Consider the following 21,398-nt stretch of genomic DNA (forward strand, 5'->3'; position numbering starts at 1 on the left):
TTCAAGGCTTAAGATATATTCTATATGCTATTACAGCAGGAACAGCATGACGGATGTGTGGGTGAAGTGCAATACAAACAGATGAAATAAAGATTTACGATTCCGAGCAAGTTGTTCAAGATAATCTGCAATTTGCATCATTGAGATTTAAAACTAATGTTTGACAGAGAGGGATTAATTGGCCCAACACTGTTTATGAAAATGATACAAACTGCAACAGTTAATCCCATTAAAAACATGACGTTTGCATTGGACCATTACCAGATATGAAACGTCATTTATTGAGTAGGATAAATAGACTGGGAGGGAGTATCCATGATTCAGCTGATGAACCGGTCTCTGGAAAAAGTAATGAGTAAATTAATGGATGAGTTGCTGAGTGCACAGACAATTAAACAATAGTATCGGTGCAGTCAGTCTAACAATTAGACACACTCTAGTCTGTCAACCTGGCTTACTGTCGAACTCCCTTCTTCCTGTAATTAATAAATTAGGTTTGCTTCTAATATGTGTTTTGCATGATAATATCACATTGCAATTTCATTTAAAGCTGCAATAGCTGATTTCTTGGCCACTTTGGAGCATCAGATACAAGTTGTGAACATAACATTGCCATATCATCAGCGTGTAAGGTAATATGCAGTTCTTGTTAGCAAGCAGTTGCTTATTTACACATCCAACAGTTATAGTGCAACATAATTTTTCATTTGGAGTTGGGTTTTTGGCCTCCTGATGAATGCAAGTCTATTATTCACTCTCTTATTATTCAACTTTTTTGAGGCTGCTAAAGGCACCAATTCAACATTGTTTTTAAATTGTCATTGGATACATTTTTAATATTATTATAAGGAAATTGATTTTAGCCCAGCACTAAAATCTTAATGACTATAACTTTAAAGATTAATTTGTTGTGGCAAAATCATTGTATTGTAAATGAGATGCAGTTTTAACCTTTCGATTTACCTTTGAAGAGGTTCTTAGGCAGCTGGCAGGTGTGGCCACAGCCGTTGGAGCAGCACTTTTTCATGGCTGAACACTCTCCATCCTCTTCACAGCTCTCGACGCAGGCTGCTGCAAAGCCGCTGGCCTTCTCTGGTGCAGGACAGTCACCTTGCTTCACTCCCTCTACTGACTTTAGGAACTCACAGCTCGTAAGACACTCATAGTGTTTCTTGGGAAAGAGGGGCTGAGGAGTAGGCGGAGAATGAGATGGAAGAGAGGGAAAATACATGTTAGATTACTTTTTAAGACCAACCTGCCCGGCTGCAAACAGGCAGCTCTGTGAGTTAACAGGGATTGTCCTGTTTATATTTCCGCTTATGACTCACCCGAGCGGTGGGTACATTTAAACAGCTTTGATTCATCCTCACAGACAGAGTTACTTCACACTACTCTCAAACTTTCCTCTTATTGAATTTTCCCACTAAGTAACACTTGAGTCTGAGGCGACCACGGTATTTGTGGTAGTGACATACCTCGCATAAATCCTGGCACTGGTTTTCCTTCAGGTCCCAGGATTCCTTGCAGGGCTCCAGGCACTGTGAAAAGGAGAGAAGGGTGTCAGTTCTTCAAAGAGCCAGCCACATCAAAGAACCAATGCTGCGGAGATGTTGCTTTCTGCTGCTCAAGCACTGGCTGCCTGACGGGCACCTCGCTCAGCCACTTCCCCTGCAACAACCTGTCACCAGTCACACCTCTATTTGTTACAGATCTCTGGCATACCTTCAAAACACATAAACAATCTTCTTCAAAAGTAGATATGGGGCAAAGGGGTTGTCCAAGTAAACAGGCACATCCTTACTGTGTCTAGAAATCTCCGGGTTCTTGGATTTGGTGTGCTTGGTATGCAGTCTACGCCTCATTCTCATCCAACCACTTCTCTTGCTCATGTTTGGGCCTGATACACTCTGGCACCAGCACCAAACTCCATTCTCTTTACCATGCTGAACAGAAAGCGCTTAATAAATGATACACTTGGGTTAATGTACTTGGGATTCCCTTTTTTTAACACGTGGAACAAATTTACTGAATGTTTGGCAGAGGCATGGGATAAAGAAAACCCTCAGCATGAGTGCAGCCCAAGAAGTCAAACATAACGGGATGATAAAATGTCACATGAAAGTTTACCAATCTAGTCATACTCCTCTTACATTAAATACTACAACTTGCCCTGGATGGATCAGATTCAATAAAAGCAAATGTAATTTAACACAAAAGTCCATGCATGTCCAATGAAATCAGGCAGATGCTGCCACAGGAGAGGGAATATGTTTAGATGGGACTGAGAGAAGTGAGGGTTTTACATGCTCCCGTTGCTGGCCACAGAGAGCTGGTGTGAAAGAGAAGAGCAGGCTCCGTCAAACCACTGCCAGGCTGCTTTTATGCTGCGCTGGGAGCAGCCCAAACCACACCAACCAGAAACCTGCCAAAGTCACTCATTCAACTCCATTTAATTTAGATTCCTGCACCAGTTACAGAACTAAGACAAGGCACACCAGTACATTTTCAACATATTAGCCTACATTCTTAATGTGGGACAGTTTGTTTGTCAGTGGGTGGCAATGTCAGGGATGACAATGAGAAAGTAGATATGGATATCCGCCATCAGCGGAGGTCCACTTTTGGCTCAATCTCCAAGGAAAAAAAGATAATCAAATCAATATGTAATGCTATGCAAGGTAGAGTACAGAAGTGTGGTTAAATGAAGGCACCTACTGTAGATAGTGTATTTTAAGCTGATGTAAGAAATTTCACATCTCAGTTTGGAGGCAGAGTTGTATTTACGACTCTTTAATTCGCTCATTAGCCAACTCTGTCATTATTATGCCATTGCCAGTGAAAAGTTTATTTGCTTTTTATAGAGTGTGGTGGACGAGCGCATGATGAAACATAAACCTTGCTTCTGGAGAAATATGCTGCAATCACAGACCATGCACACGTCTGCCAGCACTCAATTACACCCAGTTTGGACTTTTGGCTTTACCCAGCCTTGTCTCGGGCAAACGAGGAGCCCTGTGTGGACAGTGTGTTGAGTGTTTAGCAGCCGGACCCAGAGGGTGGAGGAGGCTGGAAGGGAAACTATTTTCTTAATTACTTCATAGCAATATAGACATCTGTCTCATGATGATATAAAATATAAAGTGCCAGAGAATTATTGGACACCTTGGAGGGGAACCACGTAGTTATGACAGCCGAGAGCTCAAAAGAAACTAATGTGGTTTCTACAGAGCTGATCAGTTGAAACCACAGCAACACCTCAGAGACTTCATATGACATATGAGCTCAATTGCGCTTTGCAAGTGCCTCATCGGCCACAGTGTCTTAGCAGTTTCTGCTATTATTAATATGGTGACCTTAAATATTGTCATTAAATATATTCTCAATTGTGTCCTCTGAGAGAAGGCCCTGCGGTGAAGACGGGCAGAAGGCGCAACCTCAGCATCCCAGACTTGCACAAGCACTGGGCAGGAACAATGAGGTGTTGAAGCAATAACTTTGAGCTGCACCAGTGTCTCATGGACATTCTGTCAGTAAACGCACATGTTAAAGCCCCCAAATCCCTTCTACAAATCACTGAACATATGCACATAAGCCAGGGGATCAAGCTCATTTTACTCATTGAAAGATCTTGTGTGCACAGACTGAATGCATTCCATTGGCTTTTCATGAGGATGAATCTTTTTCTGGTTCACCACAATCGCAACTATATAAGTGAAAATAGACTCATCGTTACCTCGAGATGCTCGGGCTTGCGTGCCAAGCAGCATGAATTAACACAGCAGAGTACCAAGGGTATTGCAACACAGATCAGAATGCTGGCTGTGTGTTTGGAGTCCCAGTTTTTATTTTTTATTGTTTTTTTACTCTTCAGAGTTAAAGTTCCCAACTAACCAACACTGCTGAATTCTAACAGGAAGTTGTATTTACGATAAAAATGTTACCATCAGGACAGTAATTTCTTGCTGCGTCTACATCGTGAACGGCACTTTTTAGTGTCGAGGCAGTGAGAGCTCCCTGCAGGTGTGCTAAAAACTGACAATCTGTCAGCGTTTCTCCCCAACCACACCCACAACCTGACATTTAAGTAGGGAAGAGGAAGACGGACGACAGATGCCTTGCCAAAGCAAATAGGACGGCTGTATATAATTACAAAGGCACTCTCATCAATCAAGTGCCTGATTCTTATTTACACAATTTGGTGCTCAATCTAAAACCATAGTAGTGATGCCGCCAAAAACATGCTTGGGAGAGTGCCTTAACAGATTTTCTATAAACTCTTGAGCAATTTCTCCACCTTTCCCTAATCCCATGCAGAAACATGCCCTCATCCTCCTGAAACATGTACTTCGGCTTTTATATGTTGACATAAAAAATAAAACTACCACTAAATTGCTAATTACAACAAACCAGAAATTATATATCACTTCCAAACCATAATTAAAACGTCCCGCAATATATGTGAATGGCACCTAAGATATCTGTGGTCTAACAGTTAGTATTCGTGGGTCCCCTAGAGGCTTGGAGCCCTCAAACATCTGCACATCTAGCACTGTCGATAGCTATACTAGTGTTTGACTTCTGAGACCTAATTTGGGAAAACACGCCATGGAGCTGGAGTAGAGAACATAATTGAGCTGGACATAGTGTATCTGCTGGGTTTGGGTGCCAACGTCTGTGTCTCCCTAAAGCAAATCTCTCCAGCTGGCAACACGACTACCATCTGTTTGAATAGTGGAAGGAATGCATGAAATCATCCAATGTGATGTTAACATATTTCTGGACAAATTTCACCTAAAAAGACATAAATGGTTTTACTCAGAGATGTAAACAAGAGCATGGGGTTGTTTCTATGGACTTGAGTTTAGTCTTAACAAAAGCATTTGCGCGTCTGATTTCCCCTTTGTCCTCTTATCTTCCTCTCCAATAGTGACACATTCTGCATGGTTAAGTAGGAACATCCATAGCACTCTTTCACTCCACATTTCACGCTGTAATAAAACACAGCAGTTGTTACTCTGGGGGACCCTGAAAGGCATTATGTGGGGCCGATGAGAGAGTCAGGCTGAATGGCAGCCAATGCCACAGCCCATCCTTACTTTGTCATGGTTGGGACGAGGCAGAGGGAGTGAAGAGGGGGAATATGGGGGAGGTGAGGGAAGGGAGAGAGATTGGGGTGGGGGGGGATTGTTCTGCATAGCACTGCCTTTCTCCATCAATGGAGCATGGTTATATCCACCCATCATAAAAAATTCTCATTGCCCCAAGTGAGTGACTGCAATAACATAAACTATGAAAAAAATGTATACAAAATGTCACGCAAGTGTTTTTGTTCTTGAAGCATGAACTGCTACCAGTCAAGATTGCCCTCAGGCTTAACAATACACAGTGTATACAAAATAAAAGGGGATAATAATTCATCCGGATGCAGATGACATTTTCTCATTTTGCCAGAACATATTTGTGCAGTTATAGGGAGATGAGTGAGACAGCTATGATTCGTCCTGTAATTTTGTAAATGAAATTTAGCAGAAAGAAAACCATGCACCTATTCATGTGAATACCTGTGCTTTCCCTGCATCTTAAATATGGACTACTCCAATATGTTTTCTCTCCGTTATCCGAGCCAAGCATATCGATCCCAGCCCTGACGGTCAGTGTGAAGCTCGAGTGGTGCCAACAGATATTTACAAGGTGCCTTTGCAGCGCCTTGGGACAAAGCAGCAGCTGTCCGCTTCTCTGGGAGACTCATATGGAGGAATCTCTGTTGTTGATCATACACATTGTAAATCTCACCTCCAATCTCATTGGTTTATGGCTACTTTCTGCTACCCTGGTGCTTTTTACACTCCCAATGACTGGACTCAATTATTCCAGCAGCTCTCAGCCCTCTTCTTATATTTATCGACCCATCCAGGAGTAAGTCGCTGGCTTGCTTAGCTGTTGTATCCCCTCAACTTCCCCAGATTCATCTCAGTTTTTATCTGCTTTTCATTCTCTCAAGCCATGTCTGCTCTAATCCAAAAAAATTTAAAACTAATCTTTTCTCTCTGTTTTGGCCTTCCATCTGCACTAAGCCAACGAGATCATGCTCAGAAAATGGATGTTTTTCAAAAGGTCACTCCAAAGTAGATACATTTGGGAACACCAGGCTCACATTGCAGCACAGACAAAGAATGAGCTTATTATCATGTGATATATCTTTCACAAACATGGCCAATGCACTTTCACTTGCCAGCAAAGTTATGGAACCATGTTTCTGTAGCCCCTAACATTTTTCTGTTTTCACTGTGTGTGTGTGTGTGTGTGTGTGTGTGTGTGTGTGTGTGTGTGTGTGTGTGTGTGTGTGTGTGTGTGGTGTGTGTGTGTGTGTGTGTTTTCCAAGCCTAATGCCAACCCCGCAATACAGGTGATGTCACTGACACATGTTTAGTGTCCGTTGATAGACAACTGCACAAGTACAAAAATCCCATCACAGATAACAAACAGACATTTTGGAGCCTGAATTTGAGATTGACATTTTATGTAATCCAAATTTGGTCAAAGGGTTGGGATGCGCAGAGGGAGGATGCAAGTAACAATCCCACCATGGCTCACTGCAAGCAAGGAGACCCACTGCATGTACGTTTGACATTTCATCAAATAACACATTACTGTTGATGGCTGGGAGACATTGTGTAGAAAGCACTGCATGCCCAAAAATGCCATTACTAAAATTACTATTACAGCTAGCCTGGATTACAAATTCCCTTTTTATACTGCACCTTTTTATTTATGTATATTTAACCAACACAAAAAAACATGTCAATGACCACAGCTGTGTTTAGTGTTTGGACACACCGAGACACAAACATGGAACCACTGAGAGAGTCAGTCGTGACCGAACTAAAGTTTAAAGTAGGGCTGCAACTGACAGCCAACTAATTAATTCATCATTTTGCAATAAAAAATTCTAACGTATTTGAAAAATGCCCATTATAATTTCCCAGAGCCCAATGGTACTATTTGAAATCTGCTTCCTTTATCTGACCAACCACCAATAAGTCAAAGATATTTAGTTGACATCAAAGCCCATACAGTACATCCAACCCCATTACTTTCCAAATGTTGATGCTGGTGCACCATTTCATTGTTTAAAAACCACCATTAAACATACAATAGGAAGAAAAAGAAAATATTTTCAACTCGTTGGGCATTTAGAACATCTAGAAAATAATCTGAAAACACTAAGATGAATGTAAAACCTTAGACATGTAACAGTTCCGTTTCTCACTCACTGTTCTTTAAAGAAACAATGAGGACCAATACTCTTGGTGATTTTCCTGTTTTGTCCCCCATTTCCATTCATGGCACAGGCCCTTCTTCAAGCTGCCTTTTAGAATTCAAAGTCAGCTTGATTCTATTCAAAATTGAACTCTATTTTTGTGGTCAAAACCAGGAGTAGCATGCCTAAAATCTGTGTAGTTGCTTTATAGATGATGCCCACTGAGACTATGATTACAGGTTAAACAGACTGGAACATATTTCATCAAGCCCCGGAGCTGAGATTTGAATAAGTGTAAAATCATACGCTGGCAAGGGTTTCCAATCCGTCTCTGACGTGCCATAAAGTTCCATAAAGGACTGTAAAAATATGGCGATAAAATCAGGAAGAAGATATCCCCGTCCTGAGCTGTTAGAAAGTCTAGACACCCCATTTCCTCAACCTTCTAGTTTTTTAAGTCCATGAGATATCACATATTTAATTTCAGCGCTGCTGTAAATCTGCACATGTGTGTTGAGCAGACAGTGGGGTGGATCAGATGGATCAAAAACAGCTTGCTGACTTTAACTAAGAGACTTTACCCATACACACAACAAGCTTACGTGGGCCCTGATATATATGAAATGAGATTTCCCAATGAGAAGAAGGTTGCTTATCTGAATGCCACAATCAGATTCTGGAATTATAGCAGAGTTGTTGGAATTATTCCCAGTCAATGTAAATGTTACATAATGCAACTTAAACTAACAGAAAAAACTGTGTGTGACGAAGAACATGCATCCTAAATATTCATACACAGTTTTGGTCTGATAATTTAAGGGGGACACAGATACGATTATACTGCAGTGGTTGCTGGGGGATTTTCTATCTGCAATTACATAAGCCACTGCAAACTGACAGGAACCTCACATGGCTCAGTGTCAGTGCTGCATTCAGAGTAAGAGAACAATTACAGCATGTTGGGGCTTCTGCGCTACATTTGCTACCACTGCTAAAGTGTTGAAGGTACATTCCGGCCTATATGTGTGTGGAGCAAATTGGTAGATCTCTCCTCTTTTTCCCTAAAGGTGCAGGTGTCCAAACTGTATGGAAATTTGGCATTAGGTGCAGTAGATGCCTATCATCCCTGTATAGGTTTATCACTTCTGTCCTAGCTGGTCTGAGGAAAGACAAGCTGTCTGCTAGCAATGTCCCTGCAGCCCGCCGAGAAATAGAAGAATAAATATCAATGTGGTTTTGACGTGTCTCCTAGAAATAATCATCTAAAAATGGAGTAAGATACAGAACTGCCAGCACCAGCAACCCACCTTCAGCATGTCTCAATTATAAATAATACAAGATACAGTTATGATAACTATGCCAATTAATTCAGACCCAGATTGAAACAGACTTTTACACGAGTAATGGCACATTTTCCAAATCTCCAAGTGTTTTACAGCCCTGAGAGGTATGTATGCTGCAAACATTTCCAGTGTCATAATTCCTTCATATTTAACACCAACTAAAACACTGTAGTATTCCAGCACTAGCGGGGGTGAACTGAAACGTATACAGTTCAATACTTTTTTTATTTTCTAAAAACCAGGCTCGGAGACGGTGAGTAACCTAGCAGGTGGTGTTACAGACATTCTTTAAGCATCACTTTAATTATTAATTTAAATGCAGTTGAGGGTGCAGACAACAAAGAGCTTAAAAGGAATAGCTTGGCAGAAAGTGAGAAAAAAAGAGGAGGAGCAGGAGGGGCAGTGCATGAATTATACATTTACCCCACGATCAGAGGTGCCTGCCTTATTTATGAGCAAAAAAAGCCCACACAGCCAGAAAAGCATGCTTGGGAGAGAATTGTGCTTTGTCTGCTGTGGAATGCAATAGCAGGTCACTTAATAGTTAATGACTCTGAAGTTTCACCCAGACACCCCTGACACCTGACACACACACCCCTCCTCTGGGCTCCTTCTCTTCCAGGTCCTCTGCCATCTCATGTTGTTATGTTCTGCAGTGACAAGAGTCAAACTTACAGTGGCTGTAACTTGAGCCTCAGCTATCACCTACCTCTCAGCTCAGTTTACATTTCATGACAATTAGACTCAACTGGATGTATCCATCATGTGAGGTCACATTGGTGATTAAAGAGGCCTTTCTCTGTGACACAGCATGGGAAAGCCAAACCCTTGTCGCTGTTCTCCACAACCCACGTCAGATCTGCCCCCGCACATGATTTACTGTATTTACTCCCACACCATCATACTAAATAATGTTATGATGAAAGACGCATAGGAGCGGAGTTGGAAATGCGATCACATGATAAAACACTTCCTCTGCGCCAAAGCCAATTATTCAAACTGTCTATACAGTTGATTTACAACGACTCACAGACGTTGAAAAATAAATTTCTGTCCTCGCAAATTGAGGAGATAGTAAACAAAGTGAATGGATGTCAGCCCCTGCTGGCTTGTTCTTACAGTGACCGATAAAGCCGTCTCAATCCCCTCCTCATCTCAAATGAAATGAGACCAAGAGATTCTGTCTCAATGTAGGCCAACAACAAGTAAAACACAACACGTCGTTAAGGGGAAGTAAAGCCTCCCTAATCCCATGCCGCAGTCACATTCCAGCACTATCTCCGCTTGTTTATTTGAGTTTCAAAACACTTGAAATGTACTAATCCTACTAGCCCTCTCCAGACTCCACTAACAGCTCCTCACACCAGGATGGCACGTAGGGATTGGGAAATAATTTGCAGCCCAATAATAGTGATACAATGCTTTTTATGTGTCTGATGTGATGATTGATTTCTCTTTCATATGCATTTCAAAAGATGAGATCAAAGAGTGTGCAAAGAGAGGGCAAATCTAGACAAGCTGAGTGGGAAGACTTTTGGATTTATACTGAAAACAAACAAAAGAATGAAAAGACGAGGGACTTTTTCTTATCGCTGATACTTGCACAGCCTGGAACTCTGAAGTAAAAATGACTCTGCTGAAGTACCCAACTCCATGGCAAAGGTTAAGAGAGCTGTCGATCACCGAGTCTTTGACACACTTTCTGGTTTCTATCGTCCTGAAACTGTCACACACAATCTATGGGATTTATCTGCGGGATGCAGCAGCTTTAAGTGGAACTGGAATAAATTCATGAACCCACATCTACTTAGTACATCAGCTTTAAGATTCTTACAGTCTAATCTTCCCTTCGTCAATGTGACAGTTGGCACGATTAGTTCTGTAACGATTTAAAATAATATATTTATATTGTGAATACAATTTATAAAAAAGTTCTATAACGATTTATTTATAAACCAAAAATAAATCAGTGGGAATAATTTCATGCTTTAGCACCTTTCAACACGTTAGTTTGTGAGGAAAAAGACAGCAAAGTCAACATGAAAGGTGTACTGTAATCTATGATGTTCAGCCAATCCATCCTCAGAAAAAGAATAAACATTTGGATGACAGCAGATTGTCTCAGTGTGACTGGTCATTATTGCTCAAAAGAGGATTTCACAGCAGCTTTGATTACATTAATCCTTCAAGGGAATGAATTCCCTTCTGACAGAGAGAACATGTGAAATCTGTGAAAAGTTGATTATCTCAGAAAATAAATGGCAACAAAAAAAAGCCCCCTCTGCTCTGTGGAAATCAATAAAAACACAGTTTGGTATGACACACTGAGTGTATTTCTTCATGGACAATTTCCTGGAGTGCTCATCACTCAGATATTCACCAGACAGCCTTGCAGAGAAAAGCTTTAGATGTGAGCTTTAACTGCTGAAAATGTCTAAACTGCAGTTCCACTGCCTCTTCGCCTCCTCTCCTGTGGCCACGTCTTTAGTTTTCAGCTGTGGGGGTTTTCATTCTCTGCCACCCACCATGTGAATAATGAGCTCCACAGATAGCAGCCAATGAAGCGACCCCCCCTTTAGCCAATGAAACTTAACAACCATGTCCAGATCAGGTCCTTCCTGCTGGGACTGACCAGCCCTGCTTCACACTCCTCCGCCACCCACACACACAAACACTCACACTGCCTCAAACTAGATAAAGTTCAAGAAGAAAGGCTTCAGAGAAAAGACAGTGATGGCTTGTCACATAATCTCCACCACCTTGTATATATATATATATATATATTTATTTTAGAAAAATCAGTTAAGTCAAACTAGCAGACTGTATCTCAAGTTTTACACCATCCAGTGATTTGCAGCTCCACTGACAGACACACTGCCCACTTGACAGATTGATTTCTAGTCCAGCTTGGTTTGAGGTGTTGGTGCTGGTAATGTGGCTAACACAGGCAGGTGAGACGAACGTCTGGCCTCAGCATGACCAAAAGGAGCTTTGAAGTCTTTCTAAGCACCTAACAATCCCAGCCATGTCTAGCTGTAAACCTACCCACCAGCACCCACTTTATCACATTTTTTCAAAATATACTACCGCCAAAGAAAAGATGACTACACAAATGCATCTAGTGAAAGTGACCATTATTTTTGTTTTTAATTAAGATTCATGTAAACTGAAGCATGAGGCGGGAACTCCAAGTTCATTTTATAGGTTCAACTGACCCAGAAAAACAGAACAACTGATGGGAAGTTTGACCACTTTATTTTGGCGTGAGAAAATGTGGGGTTTGGCTGAGGGGGGGGGGGTGACAAGAAAGACACTTTTGAATGAGACATAGCAGCATTCCAGTGATTGTTCTTCAGGAAAACGGCTACAAAGCTTCCGACATGTGAAGACGAAGGCGCATGTAATCCAAAAGAGTAAACACTTCTTATTCTTGCGCTGGTATGTGCCGCTCAGGGTGTGATTGGTAGCAAAAAGAGCGTTGAAAGAGCCACCTGGGATATGTTAGTCATCTATGAAAGACATGCACGACTCATTGCTGTCAAATGGCAACCAGACATTGTTGCTGTCGAAGCGTTCCCTCTGGAAAGCCTTGATAAATAAAAGAGCCAGGATGTGGCACGTTTAGAGAAATACAAGGCACAGTCAAGATCTCCCTGCTGCTAAAAGATGTTTTATTACAGATTGGTTTCATTCTCCTCAATTCAGTAATCACCACTCAATTTAATTCATTGAGAGATCACTCTCAGCAGAGGAAAAAATATACCGGATTTTAAAAAGATGTAGGATATTTGGTGTGTTTGATGGCCACGTTCCAATGACTCACCACAGGCCAACATATCCAGGCATAATGCATATGCCCTTTCTTCTCTTCATTCCCTGAGAGAAGTTTGAGTAATGCAGTGCACCGCTTTGTTGTAGACTGGTATTTAGCTGCCTTAAGTCAATCCTAGCGTTTGATATGGAGCCTAGATCACTCACGTGGGGGAAAAGCAAGCCCTGTTAATATCAGCCATTCTCTGAATGTGGAATGCTTCTTGGCTGCTTCTGCACAGTCTCCCACGCACACGCACAAAATCTATTTTCTTTGCACCAGCAGAAAACGCGAACACCCTGGAGTTTTGAAAACTTTCAGTGAACACATCCAAAGTTCTTAAGAGGGGACCTCTAACAGTATGGAGACTTAATGACATTAGCAAAAAAAATGCCTGTTGTCGGATCTCCCGGCGTCTCCCCAGTGAATAGAGTTTGTCTGCTGGTCCAGTGTTATGGCATGATAATTACTCCCCAGCTCTTCAAAATGCCACCTAACTCTGCTCTGGAGAGAGGGCAAGCAGGTTAATTAACATGACAATGGGGACACTGAGAGGGGGGCTGGCTCTGGACACTGCATATGAGATGACCATGATGACTTTGTCTTCACAAATGGAAACAGGAGGCTTTGATTTCCTTAAACGAAGACAGATGGACGAGGTCACAGCATCTTTGTCTAAATTAATAGGCAGCCCTTTCCTCACAGGCAGGGAGCTCTCTAAGGCTCTTTAACGGAGTTCTGGGTGGACAGGCCCTTCTGCCCTAACGCACTCCCTGGGAGCCACTGCCTTTGTCTATCTGTATGACTGTGTGCTGTTCATGAAGTGAAGAGGCTAATCAGCGGCTGTAGAGCTATTCACAGGGAACCACTGTACAGAATGGGCCCATTTGGTGCAATTGTTAAAGTGGCCACAATAGCTCTGGGTTTTGACACACTACACACCGGCCCTGAGTGTGCACTGGAGTCATTGATGTGGAAGTGAAGTGTGGTGGTGTTTGCTACCAAAATATTGACTTCTGGCTGCAAATTAAACTTCAGCACTATGCCCTGGCCCGCATCCTGAATGGCTGAACCTAAAACGTTGGATACAATTAAATTAATTAAATTCAGAGAGCCCTTGAAACGATTTTGAATGGCAGAGCAGCAGAACACCATATTTGTGCAGCAGTAACACAAGTATATCATTATTTTTACGGGGCTTACATCAAATCCAGCCTCATTTATTTACAACCTACCAGTAGGATAAAGAAGTGCTAATGGACATGCTTGTTATGACGAGGAAAAACAAGGAGTCTATTAAAGAGTTTTGGGACAGTTGTAAGGTTTCAGCAAATTTTAGCTAGTTGATTATGAAAACAGTATGCTGTGCTGGACTCACAGCCAGCAAAAGCCTTTTTCAAACATAAAACTCTGCCGAAAGACTGGGGAATGACTAATGCCAAGAGCCAATGTTGGCAATCACTGTGGAAAGGAGAGAAACAAGTTTCACAGCATTATGTTGAATACAAAAGACGTTTGAATCAAATGCCTATACATTAACTTTAAAAACATGTCACAGAAGGTTTAAGATAATATAAATTAAATTTTCTTTACCACAGATTCTGTTTAAGGGACAGGTTATTGTGTTGCTTCCCTCGAGACACTTAATTTACGGCATAGAGTTTAATAATAGGACTTAATCATAGAAATAAGACAATCAGTTTACAATTTACACAAAATAATACACATTCAGTACAGATTAAATATAATAATTATAATTATTATATAATAATAATTGTAAACATATGCAAGGTTGGGTCAGGGAAGTAAGTACCCTATACATTTGCAGCTGTAAACACAAAGAACAATGGTTTTGCTGTATCCCAGGCTATATGCAAATTGCCAAGGAAACAATTTGAAATTCAAAAAAAGAATTTAGAAATCAAACACAAAGGGTCATTTTGTGAGGCAGTTAATACTAGACACTGATTGTGATTAATATGTACACCAAATGTGAGGCCGTGTTAAGTAAGCATACGCAGGGAAAAAAATCTGCATTTTCCTGAATTTTCAATTAATCACCATCACTGTGATTTGCCCAAATTCTCAGCATGCATTCTTCTATGTACACCGAGGTCTGTGGACTTTTGAGAAAAAACATTCAACACATACTAGCACTATCTAACTTGTCATCATGACAATACCATACTTCCTGTATTTTATTCAGACAATGTATACTGTATGTATTGTCTATGCCCTACTTTGAGTCCATATGGTCAAACAGTATTAAATCCTGGTTTGACGGTCTGTGAGTGAGGAGGTTAGAGCCTCTGACAGCTACGGAGAGCATTGTTCAGATTTCTACTTGGCTAGCGTATCATCATCCTTGTTTCAGCTCTGTAGTGTTCTTTGTCTACAGTCTATACGGCACATCTCTGAGGACCATGTCAACAGCTCCGGGAGAGTCTGATAGAACATGTCAGCGCCATCTTTTCAGAGGAGCTGTCGACACCGGCTTTGTATCAACCTTCTTTGGGACAGGGCACAAAACACAAACAAGCCCTGCGCGAGGCGTAGTGTGATACATCCTACTAAAATTCCAAATGACACAAGTAGGAAAAACATAAATCGGCGTTTATAAATCTACTTTCAGTCAAATGCACTAAACTTAAAAAATTGTATGTAGTTGTGTTTAATTGTATCCCAATAAGCACCAATGGAAGCAGAAGTAAGGACTAGCTGAAAAGAGTTTTGTCATGATATATATGTCAACAGCTCTCGATGTGATTCCTGCAGGCATGACAAAACTAGCCCTGTCGTGATTCACACACTTTATGTTGTATTATCCTCTGATAATGAAGCATGTATGTGGCTTGTGTTTCATTCAGGGAAGATGGAAAACCACACTACCTTGGAGCACTGCTTGTGATTCTGGCACCAAACCAAGGATCCATTATTCTGTAAAAGAGAAGGGAAAATATAATTATACATCAGAAAAAATACATTTAGTTATCAATTCATCAAATGTGGCTTTGAGCTTCTCCTCTTCTATTCTTACTTCTTAATACAACTTTCCCTTAAGTAAAGGCCTTTTGGAGTAACAATAATGTGAACGCTAGACACATTTCAAAAGAGTCAGCTTTGCATGCTGAGTGCATGTAACCTAAGCAGGAAAGTGGGGTCACTGGCACCAGGGCCAAGGGCCTGTAGACTCAGCAGCATGGTGACCTCAACTTTTCTGGAGACCCGTTTGATCTCTCAACAGACGTCCCCAAGGTAACTGAGGCGAGAACTGATGTCAGCAAACCTGTGTAGACTGCAGATAGTGCGAATTTCCTCTAATTGCCATGGAAGTGCCACCTTGTGTGCTTCAGCAAGGCAAACATTTGGTCCTAATAGTGCATAGATGTCATCTACGTGTAAATATGGGGAGTTGTCAGGCGAAAGACCAGTGGGGGGTAAATGGCTTGTGCAAGTGGTCATTTCCTGAATTCCATTAGGGCGAGGAATTATGCTGTCATCCTCTGAAAACATAATTGTGCTTGAATGGCAAGGGCAAGGCTAGTGCTTCAGAATAAAATGACCAGTTGGTCAACATGAAAGAGATTAAATGTTTGGATTTGATCATGTGGATGTGTATTAGAAAATATGACATTTAGGTTGATGTCATAAAAACATTGAAATAGCAGATATTTTGTCCACCTGTTTTCTACACCTTTGATTAAGTGATACAAAATCAAATGCAAATATTCTCAACAAAGGCTCTGAGTTTTGAGTTTCATAGATAAAAATTTCATTCTAGCCAATGGCTTGAATCTGAGCTTCACTTTTGGATGTTTCCTGCACTTCTGCATGAAATCAACGTAGCCGTAGGATCCAGCCAAACTTTAGGGGTCTGCAGGCAAAAAGTCTGCTTAAGTTCAATGTCAAGTTCAAAGCCTTTTCCAACAATGTAATCCAAAAGAAATTTCCCATGAGACCTTAGGAGAAAACTTATCATTAAAGGGTTTAATTTGACATCCAGTACCAGTAAGTGCTGTGCTTTTAGTGTCAAGGATAATGGTCAAATGGCTTCAAAGGAATCCATGATTGTATAGTCATGTATTAGGAGAATCTCTACAACAAAAAACTGCAGATACAGATGAAAAGAAAAATGAACCTCAGCGCCAAGGAGACTGGGAATAGTTGTTTTCTTTTGTTAACAAATGAAGTAGAAATGAGTGATAATTTGGCTGAAGAGCTGAGAGTGCGTTAGCAAGTTTTCTGCCCTTTTCTGTAGTGCTCCTTCAAGATGCTGACTGAATGCTGATTAAAATATGAATTATTCGTAGTACATCTTTGTGTACTGTATCCCATAATTAAATCCTTGTGGACTTTGCTAATTTATAAAAAAAATGATCAATCCAACCTAGCAAAATCCACCATTGTTGACTTGCCGTAAATAAAACCTTGACATTTACGCTGGCAGCCAGTGCCTCTGGATAATTTATACAGTTTGTCACTACTCTAAACCATGTTCTAATTTCTCAATCCTGTTTTGACACCTTTCTTCACCCATCCATCATTGGCGATAGGGCCAGATCCACAGAGGAGCTAATTTTGCTGTGTGACAGCATCACTGTAGAAGAGAAGCTCAGCAGGATGTTGCCCCAGCTGTCCAGGCCTGACCCCACCATGTCAAGGACCAATGGGGGAATAATTATAGGTCAGAACTTCATCCCTCTGACTCACTATGACATTCCTCTGCCGTCTGAACATTATGCAGTGCTGAGGACTGTCAAGGACTCCAGTGAATGAATGCTTTCCAGATATCCTCCTGTGTGATGGGGTCGAGGAGAGGATACCAGACAGCGGTATATGAATGTGTGGCTAAGGTGTGCTCTCTGCTTTGTTAGTGACACCGGTGGAGTCATGTAAACAGGGGATTTATCACAGAGATACATTATGGCTCTTGTCAGCTGAGAAGACGGAGCAGGTGGTCAGGGCTGTGTTGTATTGTCTAGACAACTGAGGGGAACATGGACAAAAAACACCTTTTATCTTTGAGGATAGCATTCCACCTTTTGAAAATGGAAATCTTTTTCTGTCCTATGAGCTGCTCATTTAGATTAACTGGATCTCAGATTACACAGGTGACTTGTGTTTGAATTCTTTTTTATCTTGCAAATATGTTTTCCAGCTTTACACTACTAGGACAATACTGCTGGTCTATGAGACCTTCATTTCTGGCTAAGTTAACAGGAGACAGAACTTCAAAGCGTGTCCTTTGAAAGTCCAGGGGTCCACAGGCAACACCAAAATAACTGATCCTTAAGGGCACATATGCAGCACTAAAATAAAAGGCCTCAAGATTTGGGCTTTGACTTGAGTGGGTGTGAGGGTTGTGGTCATTATGCTCATCAATTATTCACTTTAACTGAATTATTTAACAGGGGCTCTGAAAGTGAACTAATGTGTCCAGTGCACATCCAATGTTAACATGAAAGGGTTTTTCAGAAATCTCAAACAACACTGGTGTAAAGCTGTCCTCACTTAGGAATGAAGGCTATTTGCCAAATGAGGTAGCTCAGGGTGTAACAGCACTGGAGGCTGAGATTTAAAGACAGGACTGTCATGGTTTAAAAGCACTTACAGAGAGGTGAGGTCAAGCTACATAGACCTCTATTCATCCGCTGTCTTTGCTAATGAAAAGCTCCACACATGAGACGAGCACTGGCTGTGGTTTGATTCCACCGCAAGTTACTTAATATCAAAGGCGAAAACAAGGGGACACAGAAAAACTACTTTCCAATGTTATTTCTTCCCTACGCCTAAAACACAAATCTCTCAAGCTTGATGCTTAAGCTTTACTGTGCAGCACATTGGAAATGAATGACTGAATGTAATAACAAGACCTCATGGACACACCTTGTTTTGGCTTCACAGGTCTCCACATAAATAATCCACTACAAGGTTGATGTTTTCGGAATACATTATTGCACAGGACTCCCAGCTCACTCTTAATATTTTAAAGTGTCCGAGGCTAATATTTATGGTTGGGTGTTACCGTCTGTCTGTTGTACAGGGGTGACAAGTTCCCCAAATGTGGAGTAAAATGTCAATAAATCTCAATTTGGAAACACTATTACATCAATAGATCTGCAGTAGCTATAAATCTGCAAACCAATGGGCAACCCATGGGTTTTCTTAACTCTGCAACTCCAATGCTTGTTTCCATTTCACACTAATTCACAATTGCTAAAATTAAAACAAAGTCTCTCATTTGTCCTCCGTTTACAGCCACATAAAAAAGGAAAGACGAGTGGGTGTTCGGAACATCTGAAAGTGCTAAATTCTCCAAGTATTGTTCCAGTATTCACAGAATGATCATCTTAAAATTGATATGAAAAACAGGAGTTTTAAATTCCAGCTGCAAAATGTGTTAAGAGGACAAATTCTCTGTTGTACCATGACCAAAATAAGTAGTGGCCCATATAGATTACTAGATATTGAGTAGACACAGTAAAATATTAAGAAACAGTAGGCAAATGTCAGTGCTTTGACATACAGCCCAGGCATTTAATTTCCATTAAAATGTAAAGTGTTGTATGTCTTGGTTTTCCTATCGTGTATAAAATCACCCCTGAAGGATGTCCGAGTTGAATTAAGAGGTCTGTCGTCTCAATCACTGGAGTGGAGCTCCGAGCTGCTGCCTGTCGGCACGTTGCTGTAATAAGATCTGGCAGAGGAAGGCGATCCACCTGTAGGTTGTGCTGACTGAGCATGCTCCAGTGTTGTGGCAACAGTACATTAAAGCTTATCACATTTAGCACAATTGGGCGCCAGCATTTAGCAGGAAGGTGACCTCGGAGTGAGCGGCATCAGTAGCACAGTGAGTGTATTCTCTACATGCCTATGAGGTGTGATGCTGGCATTTATTGGCAGGGCCAGGGGGTAGAGGGCAGGGGGGAGGAGAGCCATATGTTTTTGCAGCTGAGCAGACCCCCCATTTTCACATGAAAGGACGGTTGAGAACACAGTGCATAAGACAGTCCGTGCAGATTATCAACAACTGCCTCCTATTCTTAGACCAACAAGCTTGCTCAAGCAACCTTGCTTATCACGGACCACAAAAAGGCTCCTCTCTTTGGACAAACACCTCCCTCTCATTTCCCCATCAGTGAAAGAGGCTGCCTCCGACTTCGAGGCTCTGCAGTCAATTATATAGACTATTAGCTGTTCATTAGAGGTGAGACTTCATTTATTTGACTTCTCTGTCAGCTGGTGACTAATTTCCCCCAATTTTGTAACCCAGAGCAGCAACATACCCTTGGATTGTTCTCAAAACAAATACCCAACGCTGTTTGCCAAGTTGTGAATTAAGAAACACTGTTTTCAATCTGTGTCTTTGGATACACAGCACTGCTATTTTCTGTTTGCAGTTAACCACATTCTTCCCTCACCCCAGGTGTATTCCCCTTTAATACAATTGCCAGGATTCTGGCAGTAGGTCTCTCTGTCCCACAGACATGCATTAAGAACTACCAGATCAATAAGGGCTTTCAAAGGAAGGTTAATTGGTGACAGAGAAACAAGCAACGCACCATGTTGATTTATTAGACCTAATTACTCCACAATGTTTTCTAAAAATTAGGGATTGATTAATGCACCTTGAGAAAGACATGTCATGCATATGCAAATTAAGTCAACATAAAGGCAGTCACTAGATAGATAGCTGGTGAAAAGGCACAAGAGAGTAGAAGGATCAGTGACCAGTCCTTTTCTCTAGGAGTCTTGGGAGAGAACAGTGTGTCCAGTGGAGGGTGAAAAACTACCTCTGACACCACATGCCAAATCATACCAAGAATACAGCTAATTTATAGTAACTTCAAGCAAGGTCTGCATCACATGATTTGTGGGCACACTAGTGTGCAATTCTCAGTATGAATATAGGCTGTGTTGTGTGCATGAGATTCCTTATAAACAAGTGGGCAACAGAAAAGTAACACTATAGAGTCACAACAGGAGTCCGTCACATTGCACCACAGAAACGGGTGTCTCATTTTCCAGGGATTAATGGAAGCTGACTCCACTGAAAGGCGTCCATCACCCTTCAGTCTTAAAAATACTGAATTGGGTTAATTAGATACATTTCCAAGTGTCCCTCTCTACACAATCAGTAATATAAGCTACAACATAAGTGGCAACTCAAACCAGCATATTTAATGCTTCAGCAACTGGTGTGTTTATTTTGGTGACACTTTCCGTTTAAAAGGGTCTAATATCCTTGTCAGTGACAGAAAACACAAGTAAGTAGCAGCCTATCTCAGCAGCACCATTAGTGACCTGCTCCTGTCTCTCTTCACGATGGGCTCAAGAGAAACAGGTTTGACTTATGTTGGAAGGATTCCACTAGCACATATTCATCAAATAATGCAACACGGTGTTTATTCCTCATTTTCAACGCCAGAAGTTTGAGTGTCTGTGACCACATGCTTGTACCTGAGAGTGCTTGAAAAAAGCCGAGATGCGAGTGATGTGCAGGCTGAGGCATCTCGAGGCGCATCTTGCTCGGTAAATACTGGCAGTGAAGAAAGAGTCGTCCTGCTTCCTCGCGGACACACTTCCCGGGCTCATTAACGTTGTAATCCACAAACACAGGGTCACACACACGTTCAGGCTCCTAGAAAACATGGTCCCGAGGTTGTGTATTTAATCCCTCCACGGATCGGACAATACTGCGTGCAGGCTCCGCCGGAGAAACTAAAGAAACTTCAATTATACACTGGGGAGGAGCCACGGGCTCATGTGCCCTGCGATTGGAGGATCGCGTGGTGACTGACAGACACCAGGAGCGTTAAAGCAGGTAGACTGCTGCATAGTCCTACACCCTAATCAAAGCATGGGCAGGTTGTTCAGTGAGCAGACCACAAGGAGGAAGAAAAGGGTTTATGGTTGAAAATCATGATCTATAATCAACTTGATCTATAATGAGCTGCAGTATAAATAGAAATAAGTGATTATA

General features: G+C 41.5%; 1 protein-coding gene across 1 annotated transcript in view; it reads right to left on the reverse strand.

Annotated features, from left to right (window-relative positions):
• The window catches only part of anos1 (anosmin 1), a 39,131-nt gene extending 17,980 nt beyond the window's left edge, over nt 1-21,151 (reverse strand). The window contains exons 1-4 of the mRNA XM_032529572.1: nt 20,876-21,151; nt 15,305-15,352; nt 1,476-1,538; nt 964-1,186 (exon numbers count right to left, since the gene is read on the reverse strand). Of these exons, the coding sequence (XP_032385463.1) occupies nt 964-1,186; nt 1,476-1,538; nt 15,305-15,352; nt 20,876-21,067 (526 nt within the window). The 5' untranslated portion in view covers nt 21,068-21,151. The remainder of the gene's footprint in view (nt 1-963; nt 1,187-1,475; nt 1,539-15,304; nt 15,353-20,875) is intronic.
• Nucleotides 21,152-21,398: the final 247 nt, after the last annotated feature.

This window comes from Etheostoma spectabile, chromosome 11, assembly GCF_008692095.1.
Source record: "Etheostoma spectabile isolate EspeVRDwgs_2016 chromosome 11, UIUC_Espe_1.0, whole genome shotgun sequence".
NCBI classification, from domain to species: Eukaryota; Metazoa; Chordata; class Actinopteri; order Perciformes; family Percidae; genus Etheostoma; species Etheostoma spectabile.